Source organism: Suricata suricatta, chromosome 9 (assembly GCF_006229205.1).
Source record: "Suricata suricatta isolate VVHF042 chromosome 9, meerkat_22Aug2017_6uvM2_HiC, whole genome shotgun sequence".
In the NCBI taxonomy this organism is placed as follows: domain Eukaryota; kingdom Metazoa; phylum Chordata; class Mammalia; order Carnivora; family Herpestidae; genus Suricata; species Suricata suricatta.
Genome location: NC_043708.1, coordinates 38,065,897 through 38,092,367, shown reverse-complemented (window position 1 = coordinate 38,092,367; position 26,471 = coordinate 38,065,897). Strand labels below are relative to the sequence as shown.

The following is a 26,471-nucleotide window of genomic DNA, read 5'->3' as shown; positions in this document are numbered from 1 at the left end:
AAGATGGAGGAGGAAAGAGAATGCCTTTTCTGTCCTGCTGTGTGAATGGCAGCCTGTGAGGGCCAAATCTGCCGCTCCGGGAAGGGCTTTTTCATTTTTCTCACCTGTTCTGGAGCCTGGATGGGCAGCTGAGTGAGGCCGATGCCAGGACCCGTGAGGAGGTTGACTAAACATGGACAAATCTTGATTAAGGTCATTAAGGAGCTGTATTTGCTCAGGAATGAATGTCAAGCCTAGGCTGGGTAGATACTACTTTGTTTTAAAAATGGGTTGGAGGGGGATTCCTGGGTAGGCAAAATGGGTGATGAGGGTCAAAAGATACAGACTTCCTGTTATAAAATAAACAAATCCTGGGAATGTGAATACAGTTACTAATACTGTATCAGATGTTTGAATGTTGCTAAGAATAAATCCTCAAAGTTCTCACAAGAAAAAAATTTGTAACTACGTAGAGTGATGGATGTTAACTTGCATTATTGTGGTAATCATTTCACAATACATACAAATTTCAAATAAAAAAAAACTTATATATAAATATAAATTTACTGTGTGTGAGAGAGAGAGAGACAGCGAGAGCTGGGGAGGGGCAGAGAGAGAGGGAGACAGAGAAGCCCAAGAAGGTTCTGTGCTGATAGCATGGACACTTAACTGATTGAGCCACCCAGGAGTCCCCCAAAATATTTTTTCTATGAAATGAATTACTTTGAATATATAAATAACCTGGGACCCATAGGTAAAACCTAGTATTGACAAGTAAGAACAAGTCTGGATATTATGGTAGTCCTTTCCTTACAAGATAAGAAAACTGTGGCTCGGAGCATTTAGTTTGAAAGTAGTTCTGCTATCATGTATATTCATGAGGGATTATCTTCAATTGCAGTATGTTGAAACTTTCTTAACCAGCCTCTACTTAATTGATCCATTGGAGTGAGTGACATTTCCTAGTCCTCCCATAAAAAGTACTGAGTGACACCCAGAGCATAATGAAGATGAACTTTGTTCATTAGAAGATGTCCTCAAGTACATCTTTATACTTCTATCACCAGTTCATTTATACAGAGTTGTTTGCATTGGTAACCAAGCCTTCTTATGTACTTATAATTATGTAATTTAATTAAGTAGTTTATATGGTTAGGAAAAACATTGCACACCTCCTGAAGCATTCTGCCTCTCAAGTTCTTATTCCACTTCTAAAAATGGGAACTAAACAGTATAGGTAACAGGTGTGGTTTATACAGGAAAGAAGCAGGGTGCCTAGATGGTTCAGTCAGTTACGCATCACTCTTGGTTTCGGCTCAGCTCATGATCTTGTGGCTTCATGGGTTCGAACCCCATATTGGGCTCTGTGCTGGCAACATGGAGCCTGCCTGGGATTCATTCTCTCTCTCTCCTTCTCGCTGCCTGCCCCTACCCCACTCGCATAGTCCCTTTCCGTCTCAAAATATATAAATAAGCTTAAAAAAAAAAGAGAAAGAAGCAATTAAAAAACTAAAGACTAGACATTAGTTATATGTCATTTAAGTTATAGAATGACTACACTTACTATGTATGTTTTAAGTTAAAGTATTTAAGGAGTATTTGTATTTCCCTTTCCTTAATAGACTTTTGTAAGTAATCAGCTACTAATCTTGATCATATTGGATAAAGAGCAGTTCTAATTATATTTAAAGATATTGATGAAGTTTGGGGCCTAGCCTTATGGACTTACAGTTTATTTTCTGAGCTTCAGCTCGGTTTAACAAATATTAATTGTTCCATGTGAACTACTTTACTTGCTGAGCATATATGAACTTTGCCTTCTATAAGTTCAGACTCTAAAGGGGAAATAATTATTTAAACTAATAACTATAATATAATGTGAAACTAGTATAGGCATTTATTTATAAAGTGTTATGGGAATACAGATAACAAAACAGTGAATTCAGCAATGGAAATAGAGGTATAGTTTGATCAGAGAGGAGGTCCTATTTGAATTTGACCTTAAAAAATGGAATAGGAGTTTATCAGATGGAAAGAAGATGGAAGAACATATGTAGCAAATGACAGTTACAGAGGTACAAGGGTATTGAGCATGTTGGAGAATGAGCAAGCAATGTTATAGGTAGGTAGAACATGGGGAATGACTAGAAATGAGGTTTCAGAAACAGACTAGACCTGGGTTAATGAGGGCTTTACAAGCTAGACTGTCAGGGTAAGCTTTTATTCTCTGGCTAGTAAGGAGCCAGCAAGGATAGTGTGGTAGTAATGTGCAATATTGACAGGAGATCCTTGAGGCTGGGAAACTATTTCTCATGGGCTATTACAGCAATTTGGATGAGAAGTAATTAGAGCTTGGAGTAAGGTAGTTAGGGGAGGGTTAGATGAAGGGGATATTTTAGGGACAGATATTCAAGGACTAATTTGATACAGGAAGTAAGTAGAAAGAACAAACAAGGATGAATTAAAATTCATGAACTTGAGCAGTTGTATGGTATGAATCAAGAAAGTAAAAGCTGGAGAACAGGCAATATTTTTTATTGTTTTGTTGGGTGGAGAGTGAAGCAATGAAGGAAAGACTAGTTTTAGGTCATAAGTTCTGTTAGAGTGTGGCTCCACCACTTTGTTGCATGTCATTGTTTTAATTGTTGTGATATAAATAAAACTTCCTTTTAAAATCATGTTTCAGTAGCTATCTACTTTGTGTTTTTATTCATGCTTTTAAAGATGATTAGTTCAATGTTTGTGATTACCTGTATTATGTCTGTATTAATCAACAGTATAAAATGTTAATTTTATGAGCACCTGCTAAGGGCCAGACTTTGCTCTACTCCCATTATCTTGTATAATTTTGAGAGCTGAGATACAGGCATTTTTATCCCTGTTTAGCATATGGAGAAGGGATAAAGGGAGCTTAAGTATTGTGCCTAGGATCAAATTGCTAGGAAATAATGGAGCCAAATTTTGAACATAGGGTTTTCTGACTTTCAGAGCCCATCAAAGTGCTTGCTAGTCTCTGAGGAATTACTAGTCTGAATGCAGAACAGGGGGTGCTAATTGGTGAAATAGTGGGAGATGAGAGGATAAAAAGTAGATTGGGCCATATTTTGAAGGCCCTTAAAGAAGGTTGAACTTGGTATTAAAGGTAGAAGGATGCTATTGAAGATGCTTTGGCCTAAAGTGAGAGGAATGGAGTTGGTAGAGTGGCTAAGGAGTGCATGTTTGAGGATTTATAAATTACGGATTGGCCATTTTGTTAAATAAATTTTATTATGAATCCTTTGAACATCACAAATATAAACATTTTAAAGTACTATAATTTTGAATAATGGCATGAAAATTACAATAGAAAGGGCACACATGAAGATGAACTTTCTTATGGCATTAACAATAGGCTCTTTTCTGTGGTTATGACAATCTAAACATAAAAATTCTTGTTCCTTTTGCCCCCAGGGATTATCTCAAAGGTTTGTTCTTAGTTTCATAATAAATAGATTATTCTTTTGGTTCAGGGTATGCTTATTTTGAAAGGGTGAGAAAGTCCTAAGGGCTTTAATTATAAATTCTGGATGTCAAAAAGACTTCAAGATTGTACTTAAATAACATTAAATCTTTCAGAAAATACAATAGGTTTTTTGTTGCCTTTTAATACTTGACTAAAGGCAGGTCAACATCTGAGCTAAACCAGTAACTGGATAAAGGGCCAAATGATTGTTATAGAATATTATCTTCTATTCTTTTTTTTCAAGGCTATTATACCAACCTGATTCATTATGGCATGAATGAGACTTGCTTCATCTGCAAAGTTTTAAAAATAGTACTTTACTTTCTTTTTAAACTTATTTTTTCTTTTTAAAGAAAGCAATTTGTGTTATTTATTATTGTGATTTGTAGCTATCATACTAGTATTACCTTAGCTTCCTAAATTAAAAAATGAAATAAAGAAGTTGATTATTTTAGTTTTATTGGAATTCATCATGAAGTTTCTAATAAGCATAAAAGAAATCACATACAGATAAATTTCATTTAGAATTTAATTTTACCTGTGTCTGGGTTCTATTACATAGAAAGTTTAAATCAGTAGTATACCATCTAACTTGCTGATAAACTTTTTGTTTTCTTAAACTGCTCTAAATATTCTATTAGAGGTCAGCATGGGATATCAGTTTGATTACCCTTACTTCTCAGTAGATTTATAACCATAAGAAACCAAGATAATTTTTTTCTGTACTTTTATATCTGCTTGCTCTACCATTCTGTAGAATTTAATTCTGTAATTTATAAAGGTCGTTTTAATTAAATCTGCAATTATAAAGATAATTATAAACATTAGCATTGGTTTATTTTATGTATTTTTTCCCCTCTTTTGGTAATTAAATATTTCTTGAGCTCTTACCAGATGAGAAATTCCTTTTTTTTAAAATAGACTTTATTTTTTAGAACAGTTTTAGAGTCATAGCAAAATTAAGCAGCAAGTACCGAATTCTCATATAGCCCTTGCCCCGCACATGCACGGACTTCCCTGCTATCAACATCCTTGACCAGAGTGGTAAATTTGTTATTATTGATGAACCTACATTGACATATCATTATTGCCCAAAGACCATAGTTTATATGAGTATTTACTCTCAATTTTGTATATTTTATGGGTTTGGACAAATATATAATGATATGTATCCACCATTATGGTATTGTACAGAATAGTTTCACTGCCCTAAAATTCCTCTGTGCTCTGCCTAGTTTTCCCTTTTTCCTCCCTTAACTTCTGGCAACCATTGATCTATTTCTGTCTTTGTAGATTTACCTTTTTAGACTGTCATGTAGTTGGAATCATGTACTATGTAGCCTTCTCAATTTGGCTTCTTTTGCTTATAATATGCATTTAGGTTCCTCCATATCTTTTCAGGATTTCATAGCTTTTTTCTTTTTAGAGCTGAATAATCTTGTCTGGATATACCACAATTTATCCACTCACCAAGATGTAAGACATCTTGGTTGCTTTGGCAATTACAGATAAAGCTGCTATAAACATCTGTGTACAGGTTTTTGTGTGGACAGTTTGCAGTTCCTTTGGATAAATACCACAGAGTATGATTTTTGGATAAAATGATAAGAAATAAGCTGTCTCACAAAGTATTGTGCCATTTTGCATTCCTGCTGCAATGAATGAGAGTTCCTATTGTTCCATATCCATGTCAGCATTTTAGTGTTGTCAGTATATTGGATTTTGGCCATTTTAATGGGTATGCAGTGGATGTTTCTTATTGCAGTACTGGGATTGATAAAGATGAATCAGACCTAGAATCTGCCCTCAAGGACCACTTTATTAGGTCAAATAGATATGTACATTGAAAATAATTTGGAGCGCCAGGACGGCTCAGTCAGTTAAGTGTCTGATTTTGGTTCAGGTCATGATCTCATGGTGCGTGTGCGTGCAAGCCCTGCATTGGACTCTGTGCTGACACCTCAGAGCCTGGAGCCTGCTTCGGATTTTGTGTCTCCTTCTCTCTCTGCCTTTCCCCTGCTGGCGCTCTGTCTCTCAGAATTAAATAAATGTTTAAAAAAAAAAGTTTTATTGGGTAAAAAGTGGATAAGTGACACCAGCGTGATATTACGCAATGTATTGTGGGGATTCAGGGATAGAGAGATTGTGCCTGCAAAGTGAGTTATAAAGAAGAGCTGGTGATTAAGTTGGGTATAGAAGGGTGGGCCAGATAAGGATATCCACAATTGTTCTTGGTTGAGGTTGATACTAAAATAAGGTTCTCTGGGAGCAGTATGATCCCAGATATGGAGGTAAGAAAGTGCAGGGTCTGTACAGGTGCCAGTGAAGAGCCGAACTGTGCTACCAGTGGTTTTCAAGCATTGAGAGAAGCAATACACCTAACATTGTAGATAAAAGTTTAGGCTTTGGAATCAGATAGCCTAAGTTAAAATCTTAGTTACAACATTTACTTCCTGTATAACTTGGATGTAGTTATTTATTTAAACCTTATCCATAAGGCGTGAATAGTGGTACCTATCTCCTAAGGTTTTTGGGAGGTTTAAGTGAATGTATTAGGCCAAACCTGGACATAGTTCCTGTTATATGTATATTGTAGATACTTGGTATACACACGTTGTAGAGTGTATTTTTCAAGCAAAGTTTTGAGGAGTTCACTTTAAGCAAATAAATGAAACAAAGCCTGTCTGGTTGGAATTTTGCAATCTTTTCATTGGTTCTTGAAGAGGCTATGAAGAATCTGCAGAACTTCCAGAGCAGAAAGGTAAAAGCAGTGTAAGAGGTAAGGTTGGATTTTCCTTTTTCAAGGCATTGTGGATGCAGAAGCAATGAGAGAACTGAGTGACTCATGACTGAATGACATAGTCAGAACTTTGTAGGGTTAATTGGTAGCTGATTCCATTAAAAGGAACAATAGTTTCTTTTATTAATGTTTTTTTAATGTTTATATTTGAGAAAGAGAGAGAGAGACAGAGACAGAACATCAGCAGGGGAGGGGCAGAGAGACACACACACACACACACACACACACACACACACACACACAAAATCTGAAGCAGACCCTGGGCTCCAAGCTGTCAGACCTGAGCCTGATGTGGGGCCTGAACCCATGAACTGCGAGATCATAATCTGAGCTGAAATTGGACACTTAACCAATTGAACCACCCAGGTGCCCCACAATAGTTTTAATAGTTTTAATAAACACTTATTCAGCAACTAGCACAGTACTAAATATTATTTAATGCATGAAGCAAGGATACTTTTAATTTTTCCCTGTTGTCATTTGATGATACAGTGTCAATTCATGTGTTTAGGGGTGATATCCCCAGTGAGAGATCTTTAGTCTCAGTTAAGCATCCGACTCTTGATTTTGGCTGAGGTCATGATCTCACAATTGGTGAGATCTAGCCCTACAGCAGGCTCTAGGCTGACTGCATTCTCCCTCTCCCTCACAACATGTGAATGCACATGTACTGTCTCTCTCAAGTAAATAAACTTAAAGAAAAAAAAAGGAAGGCTTTGAAAGTGTTTGATTTTTTTTTTTTTTTTTTTTTAGTAAAAGGGGGAAAGGCAGAGAGGATGAGATGACTATAGGATGGTAGAGATGGAAGGTGATGTGAGGTATGCTTCAGAAATATTTGTCTGACAGCATTATGTATTATGGCTTGGTTTAGAGTGTAGGGTCAGATGCGAAGATTCTGGAGATAGGAAATGAAGTCAGAGATTATTATATTATCCAGGGACAAATATGATACAGCCTGGTATATTGTCAGGGCACTTGAGAATAAGGGAGTTTTAAAGAGATTTTGGTGGTAGAATCTGTAGGATTTGGCAACTAGTGCTTGTGGAATGCAAAGGACAGTGGGTCAAATGAATCAGGTGTTAAATATTGGTATCTTAGCATGATATCCCATCATGAACAGATAAAGGTTTCACAAGGAGGAACAGATTTGGACATAATTATGTGTTTGGTTTCCTGAAGTGCACTTTGAGATAGTGTCTGCTTTTTGTGGCATTTATTTGGTTGAAACTATGGGAAGTGATAAGATTGCCTCAAGAATAGGGAGGGAAGAAAGAGGGCAAAGGCCAGAATCATATAGATTACTTAGAGACCAAGAAGATCCAGAGCGGGAAACAGGAAAGAGTAGTTGGTGTAGTAAATACATTCATTCAGGAGAATGTATTTAAGTTAGTCAAGAGAAGGAAGTGCCTAAGGAAGAGTAAGTGATGAATACTGTTGTGGCATAGATATTAAGGATGGTAGATTACTGGATTTGATGACTCAATAGATGACCTGTTAAGTATAAGGAGTAACATGTGAGTGATTGGCAAAGATATTTGAATCATACTGAATTAACTAAAGGTTCACAGTAGATGTTCTAAGGGCACTTGCTAGTTTTGATTCTCCTTCTCTGTTGTGTGTTGGGGCCAGAATGTGATTTATGGGGAATACCTTACATTGCATCCTAGCCAGATTCCCTGGTTTACCACCATTACTATTTTCTTTTCTAGTTTGTGGTAAAAAAAAAAAAAAAAGCTGGAGGAGTAGCTAGGGGCTATTGTTTCTCATTTTCTCTAATTGCTCCTCGAGTTTTAAAATTGCCTATCGTAGAATTGATGATTGCTTTTGTTTTTTTCTACATACCTAAATGAGGCTGGGATTTTAACAGTGATTATGATAAATTGATGTTCTGAAATAAGTTGGCTTTAGAGTATGTTTGATACCTTACTCAACAAAATAGGTAATGCTGTGTTGGGCTCTTAATATTACCTTTCAACCCTTACTGGGCTCTTTAATCCAAAAGTCTAGGTACTATTTGACTTTCTCTGTCTGACTTACTTCACTTAGTGTAATACCCTCCAGGTTTTGTTGCAAATGCCAAAACCTCATTTTTTTTATGGCTAATATTGCATTTTATATGTATATATCCCACATCTTCTCTATTCATCTGTTGATGGATATGTGAATTGCTTCTGTATCATGGCTATTGTAAATGATGCTGCAATAAACATAGGGGTCCATACATCTTTTTGATTTAATGTTTTTGTTTTCTTTGGGTAAATACCAGGTAGTGAATTACTGTATCTTATGGTATTTCTACCTTTACTTTTTTGAGAACCTTCATATTGTTTATCACAGTTACTGTATTTACATTTTTACCAACAGTGTATGTATGAGGGTTCCTTTTTCTCTGCATCTTTGCCAACATTTTTTATTTCTTTATTTTTTGATTTTAGCCATTCTAATAGGTGTAAGGTGATATTTCATTGTGGTTTTGATTTGCATTTCCCTGATGATTAGGGATGTTGAACATCTTTCGTGTGTGTGTTAGCTGTATCTTCTTTGAAAAAATGTTCATTCAGGTTCTCTGCCTATTTAAAATTTTTTTTTTACTGTTTATTTTTGAGAGAGAGAGAGAGAGACAGACAGACAGACAGACAGACAGAGTGTGAGCAGGGGAGGGGCAGAGAGAGAGGGAGACACTGAAACTGAAGCAGGCTCAGGCTCCGAGCTGTCAGCACAGAGCCTGATGTGGGGGTCGAACCCAGGAACTGTGAGATCATGACTTGAGCTAAAGTTGGATGCTTGGGGCGCCTGGGTGGCTCAGTTGGTTAGGTCTCCGACTTCGGCTCAGGTCATGATCTCACGTTCATGGGTTTGAGCCCTGCGTCAGGCTCTGTGTTGATAAGCTCAGAGCCTGGAGCCCGCTTCGGATTCTGTGTCTGCCTTTCTCTCTGCCCCTCCCCCTCTCATGCTCTGTCTCTTTCTGTATCAAGAATAAATAAAACATTAAAGAAAATTAAAAAAAATAAAGTCAGGTGCTTAACCGACTGAACCACCTAGGCGCCCCTCCTCCACCTATTTTTAACTGGATTATTGGGATTTTTTGGTGTTGAGTTATATTAGTTCTTTATAAATTTTATATATTAACCTCTTATTAGATATAGCATTTGCAAATACCTTCTCTAATTCAGCAGGTTGTCTTTTTGTTTTGTTGATGTTTTTTTCACTGTGCAAAAAGCTTTTATTTTGTTTTAGTCCCAGTAGTTTGTTTTGGCTTTTGTTTCATTTGCCTTAGGAGATGCACCATATGATTTCACTTATATGTGGAATCTAAAAACAAACAAATGAATAAACAAAAAGTGGAATCAAACTGATAAAAAAAAAGAGAACAAACTGATCATTGCCAGCGGGAAGGGGATGAGGGGATGGGTAACTTGGGTGAAGGGGAGTAGGAGATACAGGCTTCCAGTAATGGAATGAATAAGTCATAGGAATAAAAGATACAGCATATGGAATATAGTCATTGGTGTTGTAATAGGGTTGCATGATGACAGTTGGTAGCTAAACTTGTGGTGAGCATATCATAACATTTGGTTGTTGAATCACTGTGTTGTACACCTGAAACTAATATACATTAGTTTCACATATACATACATAATAAACATTGTGTGTCAACTATACTCAAAAAAGAAAGGAGAACAAGTAAAAGCAAAACGTCTAGGAACTATTTGAGATGGTTATTAAAGGAAGGAGTGAGACAGGGAAGGAATCTAGAAATATGGCTTAGAGCATAGTTGTTTAAGGTAGATCAAACCTGTTTATAGGACAAGGAGGAAGTAGGGAAAAGTAATTGGGGAAGGGATAGAAGAGCTAATAATGGATGGAGGAGATTACAGAAGCAGCCCAGGGAGGTCTGAATTGAATTATGAAACAGGAGAGTCTTAATGATATGCATGTTTCTTTAGTCAGGCTGATGCAAACATAGTAAGGAGTGGGGTAGGAGGTGGTACTTTATAATATGAATTTGTGTATACCAAAAGAGTTTATTTTGTTATTTTTAAAAGTTATTTTTGAGAGAGAGAGGGCGAGAGAGAGCACGTGCATATGTGAGCGTGCACTAGCAGGGGAGGGGCAGAAAATCCAAAGTGGGCTCTGTGTTGACAGTAGAGAGCCTGATGCAGGGTTCAAACTCATGAACTGTGAGATTACTACCTGAGCCAAAGTTGGACGCTTAACTGACTGAGGTACCGAGGTGCCCTGTACCAAAAGACCTTTTTTTTTTGGTTGTTATTTAGAGTATTTCAGTGATTGTTTAATTTATGTATGTAAACTTAGAAGGGAGTAAGGCATTATTTTGAGTCAGAATTTTATGCAACTCAAATGAACAAATCAGGAGATGATAGATGCTGGTGAGGGTGTGGAGAGACGGGCACCCTCCTACACTGTTGGTGGCAATGTAAACTGGTGCAGCCGCTCTGGAGAACAGTGTGGAGGTTCCTCAAAAAACTATCGATAGAACTCCCTTATGACCCAGCAATAGCATTGCTGGGGATTTACCCAAGAGAGACAGAGGTGCTGATGCATAGGGGCACATGTACCCCAATGTTCATAGTAGCACTTTCCACAATAGCCAAATTATGGAAAGAGCCTAAATATTCATCAACTGATGAATGGATCAAGAAGATGTGGTTTATATATGCAATGGAATACTATTTGGCAATGAGAAAGAATGAAATCTAGCCATTTACAGCAATGTGGATGGAACTGGAGGGTGTGTTATGCTAAGTGAAATAAGTCAGTCAGAGAAAGACAGATACCATATGTTTTCATTCATATGTGAATCTTGAGAAACTTAACAGAAGACCATGGGGGAGGGGAAGAGGGAAAAAGTTATGGAGAGGGAGGGAGGCAAACCATGAGACTCTTAAATACTGACTGAGAACAAACTGAGGGTGGATAGAGGGTGACAGAGAGGGGAAAGTGGGTGATGGGCATTGAGGAAGGCACTTGTTGGGATGAACCCGGGTGTTCTATGGAAGCCAGTTTGATAATAAATTATATTTAAAAAATAAGTATTAAAAAAATCTAACTCAGTGAAAATTTATCATCATCTTTTTGAACTTACTTCAGTGACTTCTCTTATGAAATAATTTTAGTCTTGAGTTTTGGTACCAGTTTATCTTTTACCTTCCTAGTTAAATTTCAACTGTTACTCTATATCATATTTATTTATTAAAGTTTTTAAATGTTTATTTACTTTTGGGGGGGAAGGGGTGGAGATAGAGGGAGACACAGAATCTGACGCAGTCTCCAGACTCTGAGCTGTCAGCACAGAGCCCGCGTGGAGCCTGAGTGCGAGATCATAATCTGAGCTGAAGTTGGACGCTTAACCAGCTGAGCCACCAGGTGCCCGTCTATCATACTTCTTTAGATCTAGACTGTAGGGGCCATTGGAATGTGAATTAAACTGGTTTTTGTTTGCTATAAGTTATATAATATTTTTATTCTTTTGGATAAATTTTCTCTTTGCAGATCATAGATCGTTTTCAATATTGATTCTGACTAGTATATTAGATTCCAGACTTACTCTTTATACTTAAATAATTTAGGTAATCTTTTATATGCTTTTAAAGTTATAATGGGGACTATAAAAATCAAATCTAATATGATTATGACAAACACACATCTTAGGTTTTCTGGGGTAAGTTAGACATTTTGTGTGATAGACTGAAGTCTTTGACTCTGAAAACATAGTTGCTGAACAAGAACTAGTCACTGAACTAGAACTAGTCTCTAAAATAGGTATGAGGTAAAAGGACATAAATAGAGCTGTCTGTAATAATGACAATCTGATGGATTAAGTCACTGTGATGAATTTTTTTTTTTTTTTGTCAACTTAAGATTTATATTAAAACTGTTTTTCATGTCTTTGCTTCCTTTCTGATGCAGTTTTCAACTTGACCAACAATGTGGATTTGGACAACACCAAAAAGAAAATGGAGATGTACCAAAAGGAAAACAAAGATGTCATTCAGAAAAATAAGTTAAAGCTGGTTGGTTGCTAAGTATTTTCTTCTCTTGTTTTAGAAATGAATGCTTCCATATGATTCCTGAAAAGTTATCTTCCTCTAGAATTAATTAAAATTACAGAGAACTTAGCTGAAATCTAGACCAGAAATACCATATGTATATATATGTGCTTGTAAGGAGGCACACATTACTGTAGCTACAACAGCTTTGATGGTATTATTAAAATATATTCTTTAAAGAAAGAAGAATTATGTACATACAGAGATTTAATTGTCCAGCTTACACAGTTTAACTGTCATTTCTTTAATACTGGGCGTTCCAGTTTGGAGGAAAGCAGAGTTTATTATTTTTGAGGTACTTAGGAATTTGTGATCATCTGCCAAAATGATACAAGTCATATTTGGATCACATAGCTTGTATTTTCATCTTATGTTTAGAAGGACTTTCTCCTTATAGTCTTAGGAGTGTTTCATTTCAGTACTTCTTTCCTGCCATAAAGCTCTCAAGGGATTGACACTACATTCTAATTCTATTCATACCCAGCCTGGCTTCTTTAGAAAGGTGTCTCATTTCTGAGAAGATCAGTGTGCCATAAAAATCACTCTCTTTGGTGTGCCTGGGTGGGTCAGTCTGTTAAGCATCTGACTTCAGCTCAGGTCGTGATCTCACGGTTTGTGGGTTCGAGCCCCGTGTGAGTTTTGTGCTGACAGCTAGCTCAGAGCCTGGAGTCTGTCTTTGGATCCTGTGTCTCCCTCTCTCTCTCTCTGTCCCCTGCTCATGCTGTCTCTCTCTCTCTCTCAAAAATAAAACATAAAAAAAATTTTAAAAACATGTACTCTCTTTGCCCAGCAGCCTTCCCTGGGTTAGAAGATACATGCAAAATAGGTATTCTTAGATAACTTGTTGCGTTAGCTCCATTTAGCTCATTAACAGAAGGTTGTTCCTTTCAAGTGAGTACTTTTTTCATTCAGAGCTTTAAAATTTTTATTTATTTAGTTTTAGAGATTGAGAGAGAGAGAGTATGTGTGAGTAGGGGAGGAGGGAGAGAGAGAGAGAGGGAGAGAGAGAGAGACTCTTTTTTTTTAAGTTTATTTATTTTGAGAGAGAGAAAGAGAGCATGGGCGAGAGGCAGAGAGAGAGACAGAGAATGGATCTTAAGCAGGCTTCATGCTCAGCCGATGTGGGCTCAATCTCGCCCTGGGATTATGACCTAAGCCGAAGTCAGGAGTCAGCCACTCCACCTACTGAGCCACACAGGCACCCCTTATTCAGAGTTTTAAACTAGGAAATATTAGGGAGTGTTGCAGTAAAAGAATAATCTAATTTTGGTGAACTTTTTCTTCAAATGAAAACTTGCTCAGGATACTTTGGCTGAACTGAAACCAAACTTTCTTAGTGGGTAGAGGGATAGGCTGAATTGCCATATGCTCTGTCTCTTTTGTAGTGTACCTTAGACATCTTACTAAAGAATTCAAGATTCCTTAGAGTAATGTTATAAAAACCTGGCTGTGGATGATTGTCATTGAAGGGTTTTAAACCAAGTGATAATAACGTATTGTCTTGGTTAGAATAAATATAGTGGTTTTGTGGAGGTTAAATTTGAGAGAATTGAGGTTGGAGTTTGGGAAACCAATGGGAAGTTACTGCAGTCATGTTGGTGAGTTCAGAGATGACTTAAACAAGAAATGGAGAGGTGGGGATGAATTGGAGAAACAGTTTGAGTTTAAAATAGCAAGTCCTATACTGATGGATTAGGAATAGGAGGTGAAGGCAAAGGAGCTTGACTGGGTAAGGTAATGCCATGAGGAAGAACATAGAGACCTTTAGTTTTCAACCTGCTTTCCTTCTCTCAGTCCATTACCTTCTTTATCCCCAGAGTGTTTGATTTTTTAATGATGGCTGTTTTCCCAGTTATTCAGTCAGTTAGCTGGCCAGTCAATATTTATTGAGGTCTACTATGTCCAAGATGCTCATATATTCCATTTCAGTAAGAAAATCGAGGCCACCAGTTACTCATTATCAAAGATGATCAGCTGTTGGTCTGAATCTCACTTGGCCTGTGTCTGTGTTTGGTGTAGTCTTCTCCCTTGACAGTGAGTCTCTCTCTCCCTTAACTTCTGTGGGGGCACTCCATTCTCCTCCTCCCCCTGCTGCCCTCACCTTCCCCTTTCAGATTAGGAGGCTTAAGCTTTCATTCCTGACTCTAAAACATGCTTCCTTTCAGTGCTTTTGTGAGTTAACCCTGTATACTAATTACTTTCAAATGTTTCTACAGCACATTGTTTTTCTCCTGAGCTCGTAGAATTTTACTATGTAAGACCCACCCACCCACCCCCCACCCACACAGTTAATAGACATTTATTTCTTGATTATTATGGGCACTTGTAATTCAGCATTCCAGAGCTGAATTTTTAAATCTTTACCATTTGTTTCTCTTACATTCTTTATCCAAGTGTTTAAGGCGTATCTGGCCTGTCCTCCTATACTGTTGATAGTCTCTCCTCATCATTTTTCAAACCTGGTTCCTCCTCTAATTCTATTATTATTACCTTATTTAGGGCTTTCATCATTTCTTTTTTTTTTAATGTTTTAAAAAAATTTTATTTATTACTGAGACAGAGAGAAACAGAGCATGAGTTGGGGAGGGTCAGAAAGAGAGGGAGACACAGAATCGGAAATAGGCTCCAGGCTCTGAGCTGTCAGCAGAGACTGATGTGGGGCTCAAACCTACGAACCGTGAGATCGTGACCTAAGCTAAAGTTGGCCGCTTAACCAACTGAGCCATCCAGGCGTCGCAGGCTCTTGTCATTTCTTATCTGGGTTATTGAAATGTTCTTCTAACCGGTCTTCCTGTCTTCCGTTATGACCCCATTAATCTGAATACTTCACTGCTTCTAATCATTTTTCTAAAGTTATCCCTCAGATTTCCTTAATCTCTTCCTAAATTGCCTTAGTATGGCACAGATTTCCTTAGTATGGTATGATGGACCCTCCATGATTTGTCCTCTGCTTTCCTTTCCAGTTTTATCTAGATTAGAGCTTTCCCCCACTCCCATACTTTATAACTTGGACATACTAAGCATTCCAGCTTTATATTCATGTTTTATACCTTTGTTTTCTCTGCCCATATAGCTGTTCCACTTTCCAATGGCAGTGAATACCTGTTGTTTGAAGTGTTAGCCTCAACCTCCTAGGTTTCCTAGGGCCACTGTAACAAATTACTAAAAAATGAATTTAGAGTCTGAAATTAAGGTATCATCAAGGTCTAGCTTTCTCTAAATGCTCTAGGGAAGAATCCTTCCTTGGCTAGAAGAGGCAGTCCTTCCTTGCCTCTTCTAGCCTTTGGTGGTTATCAGAACCTTCAGTACTACCCTGACCTCTACCTTTGTCTTCCCATGGCCTTCTCCCCTGTGTGTCTGTCTAAATTTCTAGTATGACCCCATTTAATTTGATTATGTCTGCAAAGACCCTATTCCCAAATAAGGTCACTTTTACATGTGCCAGGGGTTAAGACTTCAGCATATATTTGGTGGAGGAATGGGGGGATTGATTTAACCTATAATACTCTCTATGATGTCTTTTCTTGCTCTGTGTGTCCTTTATGATTGTGAGGAGAAATTACCTCTCTATCAATTCTCTTTTCACTGAATCTTAACATGCTTACACTTAATTGATTATATGGCACTATTTTATTATGAGGCTCATCTTTTTCTGCTTGTATGCCTCTCATCAAATAGTTCACTTTTCCAGCTTTCATATCTCAGCACCTGACTTTTTACATTTATTCCTACTAATCCTTCTAGATAAAGTTTGAGTTCTCTTCTCCACCAGGTGTCTGAATTAGAGCAATAGCCTTGGCAATAGAGAAGGAAACATTTGTAAAATTATAGGGAGAGATGCTAATAAGATGTAGCAACTTATTTAATTTAAGAGGAATGTGAGGGGTAGAGGGAGTAAACAGGGCTGAATTTACAGTTTCAGATGAAGTTGACTGAGATGTAGGTATGCACTTCATTGACATAAGGAATATAGGAATATGATCAGCTTTGGGAGGCCAGATGCGAAAGTTTATTTTGGATCTAGTACTGAGTTTGAATTGTAGGTGAAACAGCTTTTTGTTTGAGAACTTTGTTGTTTGGGGAGTTTATCTAATGTGTGAACTAAAAAAAAATCTAATAAAGGGTTTTAACTGTTATTTTAAATATAAATATATTTTTCTCCAAGGTCTGTGTTACTTGTATGTTTATGATGCTCAAACCTATTATGCTCTCTTCCTCCATTCGATATTTACCTTAAGGTGGCATAAATTCTGTGTTCTGTCAAATTTAAAAAAAGAGCTTTAAAATAAAGCCATTTATATTTTACTGTATTTTTCATTCATCAGAATGAAAGAGCAAAGACTGTATAATTTGCTGTTAAGCATGACTTACAGTTGGAATAAATTTCAGAGACTGAAATTATTTAATATTTCTGAGGCACTCCATAAAAGGAGAACGAGTACAAGTATAGTCTATTCTGTTTACATATTAGCTTGAATTTTGAATTTTTCAGTGTACAAAGAAGACTTGAAATTTATATGCTTATGTTAGAAATAACTTCAGTTTTTGCAACTTACCTAAAATGAGTGCTGTTTGGAACTCTACACTTATTTCAGCTAGGGGAAAAGAAGCTTAGGACATTAATAATTTTTCATTATCTGGGATGTTCTGGAGATTGTTTCTATTAAATAAGCCAGTCCTATCAATGGAGTTGTTTCCATGAAATAAGCCAGTCCTTTCAGTGAAGTGTTTCAATTGGTAGTTCTGTATGTAGATTGTCTCTTTGTTGTTTTTATTGGGTTTTGTTTTTGTTTTTTTGTTAAATCCTCTGACTCAAAACTATCTGTAATAATTATAAATAAATAATTTCTTTATTAAACACATTTCCTACAGCTCCGCAACTGGGTGAAGTGTACTTGTTTAGGTGTTAGATAAATGATAGGTGTCATTCTCTTTAATAGTAACATGTCCATGTGAAATAATAAAATGAACTCTAGTTCCTTCAGAGTAGAATTGCTGCTCTATTAAAGTCTTAAGTGACTAGTATGTTTTATGCATCCAGAAAGTAAAGTATCAGCGTGCAGTATAGGATTGATTTTGGTTACTAAATTTATTCTGTGCTATATATAAATATTTCTGTTTTAGACTCGGGAACAGGAGGAATTGGAAGAAGCTTTAGAGGTAGAAAGACAGGAAAATGAACAAAGAAGACTGTTTATTCAAAAAGAAGAACAATTGCAGCAGATTCTAAAAAGGAAGAATAAGCAAGCATTTTTAGATGAACTGGTATGTATTAATGCTAAATGCCTTAAAAGTCATTAGTATTCAGCATCTATCTTCCCAATTTATTATGCTGGATAATGGCATTTAAATGGTATTTCTACTGGTATATTCAATGCTGGTGTGTTCAACTTCTGTTCCTTTATTAAAAAACATTTTGTCAATATCTGTTTTATTTTCAGATGAAAGAGCAATATAACTGATGTAAGACCTATTAATAGGTTATTTATGTTTTTAAGCTTACTGACTAAAATGCATTTTTTAGAACAATTTTCTCCTGATTAACAGTGGCTTTATTATAACTAGTTCATTTTCAAATGTTTTGGCTTCATGTGAAATTTATAGTGATTCTGTTTACTCTATGAGAACTATATTTCATATTTTTGCATGAGAAAGAATATATTTGAAAGAAATGGCAGTGTTTTGTGAATTGTTTTCTAATAATTAGCTCTTCAAGTAGTCACCATTGTTAGATAATAGCAGTAATAATAACTAAGATTTATGAAATGTTTCATAGATTTGACAGTATATTTGATTTATTTGATGCTTATAATCCAGCATGGTATGTAAAATCACAGTAGAAATGGTCCTTTCCAGGAAAGTCTTTTTGCATTCTTCCCTTTCATTTTCTGTCCACATAATTAATTTCTGTGTAGTGGTAACATGCTTTAATTCTTCAGTCTAGTTGATGTGGTATTTGCTACTCTATGATTAGGTAAACATGTATGTGTATATTTTTCTACTGTTCTTTTGGTCAAAAGTCAGCTGACCAGGAATAAAAAGAGAAAGCAAGATAATCAAACTATAGGTAGGTGAGAAAGTAAAGGAAAAGTAAGAGTAATAGCATTAATGAGGCTTAGATAGAAAATACTTTTCATAAACCCTATTTACTTTGTGTAAGTGCAGTGTAAATTTGGTTCTCAAAATCAAGACAGCAACATGAAAAGTAGACTGTATTTTTCTTAGTGATTTCCATTAATTTTTCTTGGAACTATTGTCAGTTGTGCCTTTAACAGTTGAAATGACACATGTGTTTTACATTTTTTGTTGACATGAATTTTGTGAGAAGTTAAGAACTTTGAAGAATGAATTAGTAATTACTGATGTTTTAATTATTTTAATGAAAGTTTCTTTCCCCCATCATTTTATATAAAGAGGAACACACTTTTCCTTGGTAATGCTTCTCCTAAATACACTTAATTGAATTAATTCCAAATGCAGAATTTAGACATGAAATGAAAATACACTTTAACATTTTAAAGATATTGCATCTAGTCTAAAGAGTTTTTAGATTTAATTTTGAGGTTAACTAGCTTTGTATATATTTTTTTTAGTTCTCAAAGTAATGTTTTGCTGCCTCATTGAGTGCTATTGGCATGAAGCTCCCCTTTAATTCAGTGGGACATGAAGCAAGATGTAAAACTGCCAATGTTGTACATTGTGTATAACCTGGAGTTAATATTGGTTTTTGTGAGGCCTCCCCCAACCCCTCCCTGCAACTTCCTGTTTTCTTCACCTGCAAGTCATTATTGCACACTTTCTTCACTGTTAGATCATGTAACGTGGTGGTTAAATAATCTTTAGCGATTTACTGTATTTATTAGACCAACTAATTACAACAGATTGTTTTAGAATATCAGTACATTTTGAATCTCTGATTTCCTAATTTTATTTTTAAAAATTTTGTTACTGTAATTTTTAAATGAACATTACATTATTTCTATTAAAATGTTAATGTATGTTTAGTGCTTGTTGACTAATTGGAAGAATTTATTAAATTTCTTTTTATTTTCCTGAATTCTTAATAAGTAAAAAAACCCCACATTTGTTTCTTTTTCTATGTATTCATTTGTTAGATTCTATAAAAAAGATATTATTGGCATTTGTAAATATGTCTAGGAGCTTAAATCTTAGAATTGTTCTCTGGATCTAATTTATGCAATAAGTACTACTTATTAGAATTTTTTTCCTCCTGTTTTTGGATTTGATTCTTGTGCTAAGGGTCACTTTTAACCTTTAAAAAGCATTACATTATACTGTATGTGACAGGATTTTAATGTTATGGTCTTAATGTTTATGGGTTAGCATTTACCATAATGTTGCCTAAAAAGTCCATTTATTTAATCCTAACTGTAAATTCAATTTTTTTAACAGTTTGGAAAAAGATTTTTAAACAGGTCCTAACTTACTAAATTTTTTTATATTCCTGTTTGAAAATTTTCTTCAGTTTATGTCTTAAAATTTGTTAAGGGCTAATATTGTCAAAATGTAGTAGCTGATTTTTATTAGAAATATTGTTTGCCAGGTGGCTTGCTTAAAGTCAGTTAAAAAATTTTAAAATGGTCATTATAAAGCTTTTAATGACTATTACAGGCAGTCTTATTAAAATTTCTTTAAATATTAAACAGTCTACCTTCAGGCAATTAATGAGGTTTAGAGACCTTTCAAGGTAAACTGGAAAGCTAAGAAAAATGAAACAACTTGCTAAGGCTGACTCTGCATTTTATGTATTCCTGAGAGCCTGTATGTTCCCATAGTTTATTTACTCTCTTGATTTGTTGTTGTTGTTATTAGAGCTCCTGCTTAACTTTTCTTTTTTAATGTTTAATTATTTTTTGAGAGAGAGAGAGGGAGAGAGAGAGAGCGCGCGCGCGCGCGCGAGCGAGCAGGGGCAGAAAGAGAGGGAGAGAGAAATTCCAAACAAGGTCTGCACCATCAATGCAGATCTTGATGTGGGGCTCAAACTTACGAACCTTTAGAACATGACCTAAGCCAAAACCAAAAGTTGGACAGTTAACCGACTGAGCTATCCACACACCCTAGTTCCTGCTTAATTCTAATCTTTCACAAAGATTTTCAGGCTTCAAAGTTTTGAGTGCTGAAAAGGAATAATTTGAAGTGAATTGTATGCCTTAATGTCAAAATTGATTTTAGAATTCTAGAATGTTTATTTTTTATTACATTTCAGCTCTTTTACTGAGGCATTTTAATGTTCAGGTCCTTTTATGTGAAAGTGAAACCAGGATTAAAACAGGCTCAAGTATTGATTAGCAACTTTTTTGAAGTGAGCCCATTGTCTTGCTTTTACAGAAAGACTTTCACTCAGAGTAAATACCATGTATGAAAGAGTATTTGAATTCAAGTAGAGTATAAATTGAGAAGAGATGCCAAATGAGTTTATTTTTCCTCTGTTAGTTTTTACATTTGAAAAGGTAGTAAAGGGTTTTGGAAGATATTTTGGGGCAAGCCTATTTAAATTCTATCTTAATTTTACATTTTATTATAAAATTCTTAATAGAAATCTAGAATAGCTGCAGGAATTCACAGCAATGCTGTTGCTAATGCATAACTAATGCTTTATTTTAGAGTATGAAAGGTGTTTAAGTATATCCTTATATATTTCATTCATTCTCGTTTATTATTTTTAATTAAAAAAGTAAATGTTTATTTTTGACAGAGAGAGTAAGTGGGGAGGGACAGAGAGTGAGAAAGATACAGGATCCAAAGCAGATTCTGTGCTGACAGCAGAGTCTGATGCAGGACTCGAATTCATGAACCATCTGAGCTGAAGTTGGATGCTTAACTGAGCCACCCAGGCACCCCTTTAATTTTTTTTTAAGTTTATTTAATTTTGAGAGAGAGACAGAGCAGGGGAGGGGCAGAAAGAGAGGAAGATACCGAATCTGAAGCAGGCTCCAGGCTCTGAGCTGTCAGCATAAAGCCCGATGCACAAATCATGAGATCATGACCTGAATCTCAGTTGGACGCTTGACTGACTGAGCCACCCAGGTGCCCCTATTCTCCTTTATTTTTGCTAAAGGCCCCAAGGCTCTATTTTAGAAATAAAGTTTGTGTTCTTCCATTTAAAAATTTTTAATCTTTGTAACATTGCTCTTGCAAAGCACTTCTTGGGGTATACATTTATTCTAGGACCATTCTGGTGAAATTAATTGCTTTTTATTTGAATTACTTCTGTACTAAAGCCTTAAAAAGATTCCTTTAAATATATTAATTAACTACATTTGTGCCTAAAAAATTGTATTAAGTTGTTAAATTTGGAAAGAAAATTAGACTCTGCTGTATGTTTACTTTCATACTATGAAACGTTTAATAATATAGTTTTTCCAGGATTAAGTTCTGTGTTGTTATTGTTTTAAAAATATCTAGGCCATTTGAAGAACATGTCTGTTTTCATAGATAGCCTTGGTATAGGCTCAATATCTATAGGTACAGATAGAAATGTTTGTAATCTTCATTTTTGTTTACTGATATAAAGTACTGTGTGTGTGTGATCTTCCATCTGCATGTTTTTCTGTGTTCTTATTTAACTGAAATCTCAGGAAGGCAAAGTCTGGATATACTTAGTTTAGACCTTAGTTCCACTGCACTTTAAACATGTAAGAGAACTTCATGTTAAACAGGATAAATACATCTGCATGTGAGAATTAGTAATTTGCTCGTATTATTCATATGTATATATGCAGATTTGGGTAAATAGTAGCCTTCTTTTAGTGTCAATATAAGGTATTAACATATTTGCTATCGTTTTGTTAATTTAATAAATTTAGACTTAATTTCTAAATACACGTTCACTGAAGGAGAAAATATATTTTTGGTTGTACTTAACAATTGTTCCATTGTGCAAACAGAACAAGGATCATTTCCAAATGGCCTTAGGTGAAATCTAATGGGAAACAATTTCAAACTGGTTTGAATTCACTGGTAAAAGAATGTGTCTTGGATAAACATCTGATCTACGTTATAGTACTTTGTATTACTCTTTTTGTGATTAGCTTTTAATTTTTTTATTTTAATAAATATGGTTGGCTTTGCTAGATGAAATAAGACCCTATCGTCTTTAAGGTGGATTTTATAAAAATACTTTTTTGCAGGTTATTTTGATTTATGAATCTCAAACAGCCTTTTCTTATTATGAAATGTTAAATTTTTTGTGACGTGTTTCCCATAAAGTGAATATTTAGGTTGACATCAAATGCTTATGAAAAGGCATAATTTAAAATGAAAGACTTGTTGCTCATTAGTTTTTCCTTTTTAACTTTCATATTGGACTTTAACTTTCTTACAGGAGAGTTCTGATCTTCCTGTTGCTCTACTTTTGGCTCAGCATAAAGATAGATCTACCCAGTTGGAAATGCAACTTGAGAAACCTAAACCTATAAAACCAGTGACATTTTCCACAGGCATCAAAATGGTAAGCTGTATTTTAATGGCTTGTTTGAAGGGTATTTCAAGGATTGTACTTTATAATTTTGTATTGATTTTTACAGATAAAATGGAAAGTTCAGATGTTTAAGAAGAGTATCTGATCTAGGTTAGACATCTAGAAACATGAATATGTGGGAATAAGGGGAAAATGAAAAGTAATAAATAATTTTCAAAGTATACTACACAGTTTTGTTGTGTATGATACTGGGTTTGGATATTTTTTTCTTTTTCTACATAAATTTTAAGCTTGTAGCGTAGGAAAATATTCTTAAAAGAAAATGCAGAGTTCTGGTTTCTCGTCTGGCATCTAAGAAGCTTGTATGTTGCCAACCCATTCTAACAAGTAAAACGCTGAGCATAGTGAAAAATCCACAGCTTTTCTTAGATCCATAAATGAAGAGAGATCACAAGGCAAACCACTGCCCTGAAAATTAGAGGGATTGACAGAGAATACTGGGTATCACAACTTACCAGAGCAGTCACCTCACTAGGAAGCAGGCAAATCTGACTGTAATTGATAGATTGCTGGAGGCTCCGTGTGGACAACCCTGAGAGTTTAAAACTTCATGGATAAGTAGTCATTGAGGGCCCCCACAGTTTTGTGAGTTTTACCTTTTGCATCTCTATGAGAGTCTCTCAGTGAGTATTAGAGAAAAATCTCCTCTTGCTTCTGGGAGAGGAAGGGGGAAAGGAACAATTTTGAAATATACCGGTGTATTCTGTTCTTAATAAGGCCTACCTTCAGGAGAAACTATTTCATCAGAGCCAAACCTGCTGGAGTTTATCAGAACCTACCTGGTATGGAGGAAGGGAGATAGTCAATTCCATCTGTTCAAGCCTTTGTGTGGGAGAAAGGAAATAGTATAACTTCAGCTCACTCTAACCATCCTGCCCCATGTAAGAGGAGGGGGAATGGACTGAGAAGCACACGTGAAATTCACAGTCTAGAAGCTCTCTTTAAAAGACCGAGATCTAATCAAAGAACTGTAAAATGCATTACCAACCCCCACACCTCACCACCACATTGCTAAAAGCCTCTTTATAGCAGTTCTTTTTTTCCAGTCCATCAAGCCTTAGCTATCAAGAAAAAAATATTAAAACCATGCCACAGAAGAAAACACTGTAACAGATTTGAGGAATACCTTTGATGGGCTCATTAGTAGATTAGATACCCTGATGAAAGAATCTTTGAGCAAGAGGATATACCAATAGACTCCTTGGAAACTGAAAACCAAAGAGAAGACTGGAAACAAAAAAAACCAGAACAGTATATCGAAGGACTGAGGGACTACAAAAAGTGTGCCATAGGGGCGCCTGGGTGGCTCAGTTGGTTAAGCATCTGACTGTTGATTCCTGCTCCGGTCATGATCTCATGGTTTGTGAGTTTAAACCCCACATCAGGATCTGCACTGACAGTGCAGAGCCTGCTTGGGATTCTGCCTCTCTTTTCCTCTGTGCCCCTCCTCTGCTTGTGCTCTCTCTCTCTGGCTGTCTCTCAAAAGAAAAAGAAAAAAAAAAAGGTTGTACCACAGTGCATAATGGAAATACCAGAAAGAGAAGAATGAGAAAAAGGCACTGAAGAAATACTTGAAATGGTAACAACTGAGAATTTCCCCCCAAATTAACATCAGAAACAAAACATAAGCTCCAGAAAGCTCGGAGAACACTAAGTAGGATAAATGCGCCTTCCCCCCAAAAAACAAAAACAAAATACTATGCCGAGGCATATCAATTTCAAATTACAGAAAATTGAAGATAAAGAACCCTGAAGGAGCCTGGGGGCCAAAAATTCCTTACCTGTAGAGGAGCAAAGATCAGGATTATATCTGGCTTCTCCTCAGAAACTACACAAACAAGAATAGAATGGCATGAAATATTTAAGATGATGAGTGAAAAAAATGACCGACCTAGAATAATGTACCTTGCAAAATTATCTTTTAAAAGTGAAGAAGTCAGGGTGCCTGGGTGTCTCAGTGGTTGAATGTCCAACTCCAGGTTTCAGCTCAGGTCATGATCTTGTGGTTTGTGAGATTGAGCCCTGCATTGGGCTCTGGTCTGACAGCGTGGAACCTGCTTGGGATTCTCTATCAGCCCCTCTCTTTAAAAATAAACATTCTAAAAAAAGTGAGGGAGAAATATGAGTTATCAGACAAACAAAAAAAAGAATTTTTTGCCAATAGACCTTCCTTGAAAGAAGTATTAAAAGAAGTTCTTTCAGAGGCAAGGAAAGTGAAATAGGTCAGAAACTAAGATGTAAAAAAAGGAAAGGAAGAGCATAAAAGAAGAAATAAGATAGAATTAAAACATATTTGTGTTCTTAATCTAACAGCAGTTTAATAGCAGTACTGTATTTGAGTATGTTTGCTCATGTGTATGGGTATATACACACACATGCTTATATATTAAATGCAGTAAAAGAGTGGTGATGCAAGAGACAGGAGGAAGCAATTAGAATTATTTTGTTATTATGAGGAACTCACACCACCCATGTTTCCCTCCCCAACTGCCTGTTCAGCTACTGTTTCTTGATTTTCAAAATTGCCGGCCTTGTTTGTCATATGTGTGCCACCTATTAGATTATAAACATCTTGAGGGCAGAGGCTGTGTATCTTAACTTCATTTTATATGCTCATGAGTATGTGGGTACTTGGATAGTATAAAATATTCATAATTAATTTTAAATTTATAAGTTTAGGAAATAACACATTTTCAACTAATGTAAAGAAAACATTACTCGGGGCTCCTGGGTGGCTCAGTCGGTTAAGCCTCCGACTTCGGCTCAGGTCAGATCTCACATTTGTGGATTCGAGCCTCGCATCGGGCTCTGTGCTGACAGCTAGCTCAGAGCCTGGAGCTTGCTTCTGGTCCTGTGTCTCCTTCTCTCTCTGCCCCTCCCCCTCTCATGCTCTGTCTCTCTCTGTATCAAAAATAAATAAAACATTTAAAAAAAAGAAAAGAAAACATTACTCGTTAAGGAATTACAAAAGCTTTTGAATTAAGAGACAATATAAAGAAAAGAAAATGGGCATGGAAAGACTCAGTTATAATGGGATTAGACTTCAGCTTCACCACTTACTAAGTGTGTATGCATGGGTAAGAGATTTCTTTACTCTTGAGTTTGTTTCCTCATTGGTAAAGCTGAGAAAAATTTCACTTTCTATGATTGTTGGGAGGATTAAAATGTGTATATAAAATGTTAATGAAGTACAACTTAATTGTTATCAGTAGTATTTGTTATAGTTAAATTTCTAAGTAAGTTGCATTATAATTTATTTACATTGTGTAATTAGGGAATACATATTTCAAGATTCTTGAATTTAAGGGAGCTTTGATAAATTTGGCATTTTGATACTTCTGTAAATCTGTGGTGATACTGTGATCATAGTGGTTTTTGTTTTTTAATGTTTATTTTTGAGGGGCACCTGGGTGGCTCAATCAGTTAAGCGTCTGACTCTTAGTTTCAGCTCAGGTCATGATCTCACAGTTTGTGAGTTTGAGCCCCACATCGGGCTCTATGCTGACAGCACAGAACCTGCCTAGGATTCTCTCCTTCTCTCTTGTTCTCTCCTGCTTGCTCTCTCTTTTACTCTGTCTCAAAAAAAAAAAAAAAAAAAAAAAAATTTATTTTTGAGAG

At 35.9% G+C, this 26,471-nt stretch overlaps 1 protein-coding gene across 2 annotated transcripts in view; it reads left to right on the top strand.

The window, feature by feature from the left end:
• The window catches only part of MNAT1 (MNAT1 component of CDK activating kinase), a 207,349-nt gene that overhangs the window by 64,597 nt on the left and 116,281 nt on the right, over positions 1-26,471 (top strand). For both annotated transcript variants that reach the window (XM_029952056.1, XM_029952057.1), the window contains exons 4-6: positions 12,213-12,316; positions 17,477-17,617; positions 22,698-22,823. In XM_029952056.1, coding sequence (XP_029807916.1) covers positions 12,213-12,316; positions 17,477-17,617; positions 22,698-22,823 — 371 coding nt within the window. The remainder of the gene's footprint in view (positions 1-12,212; positions 12,317-17,476; positions 17,618-22,697; positions 22,824-26,471) is intronic.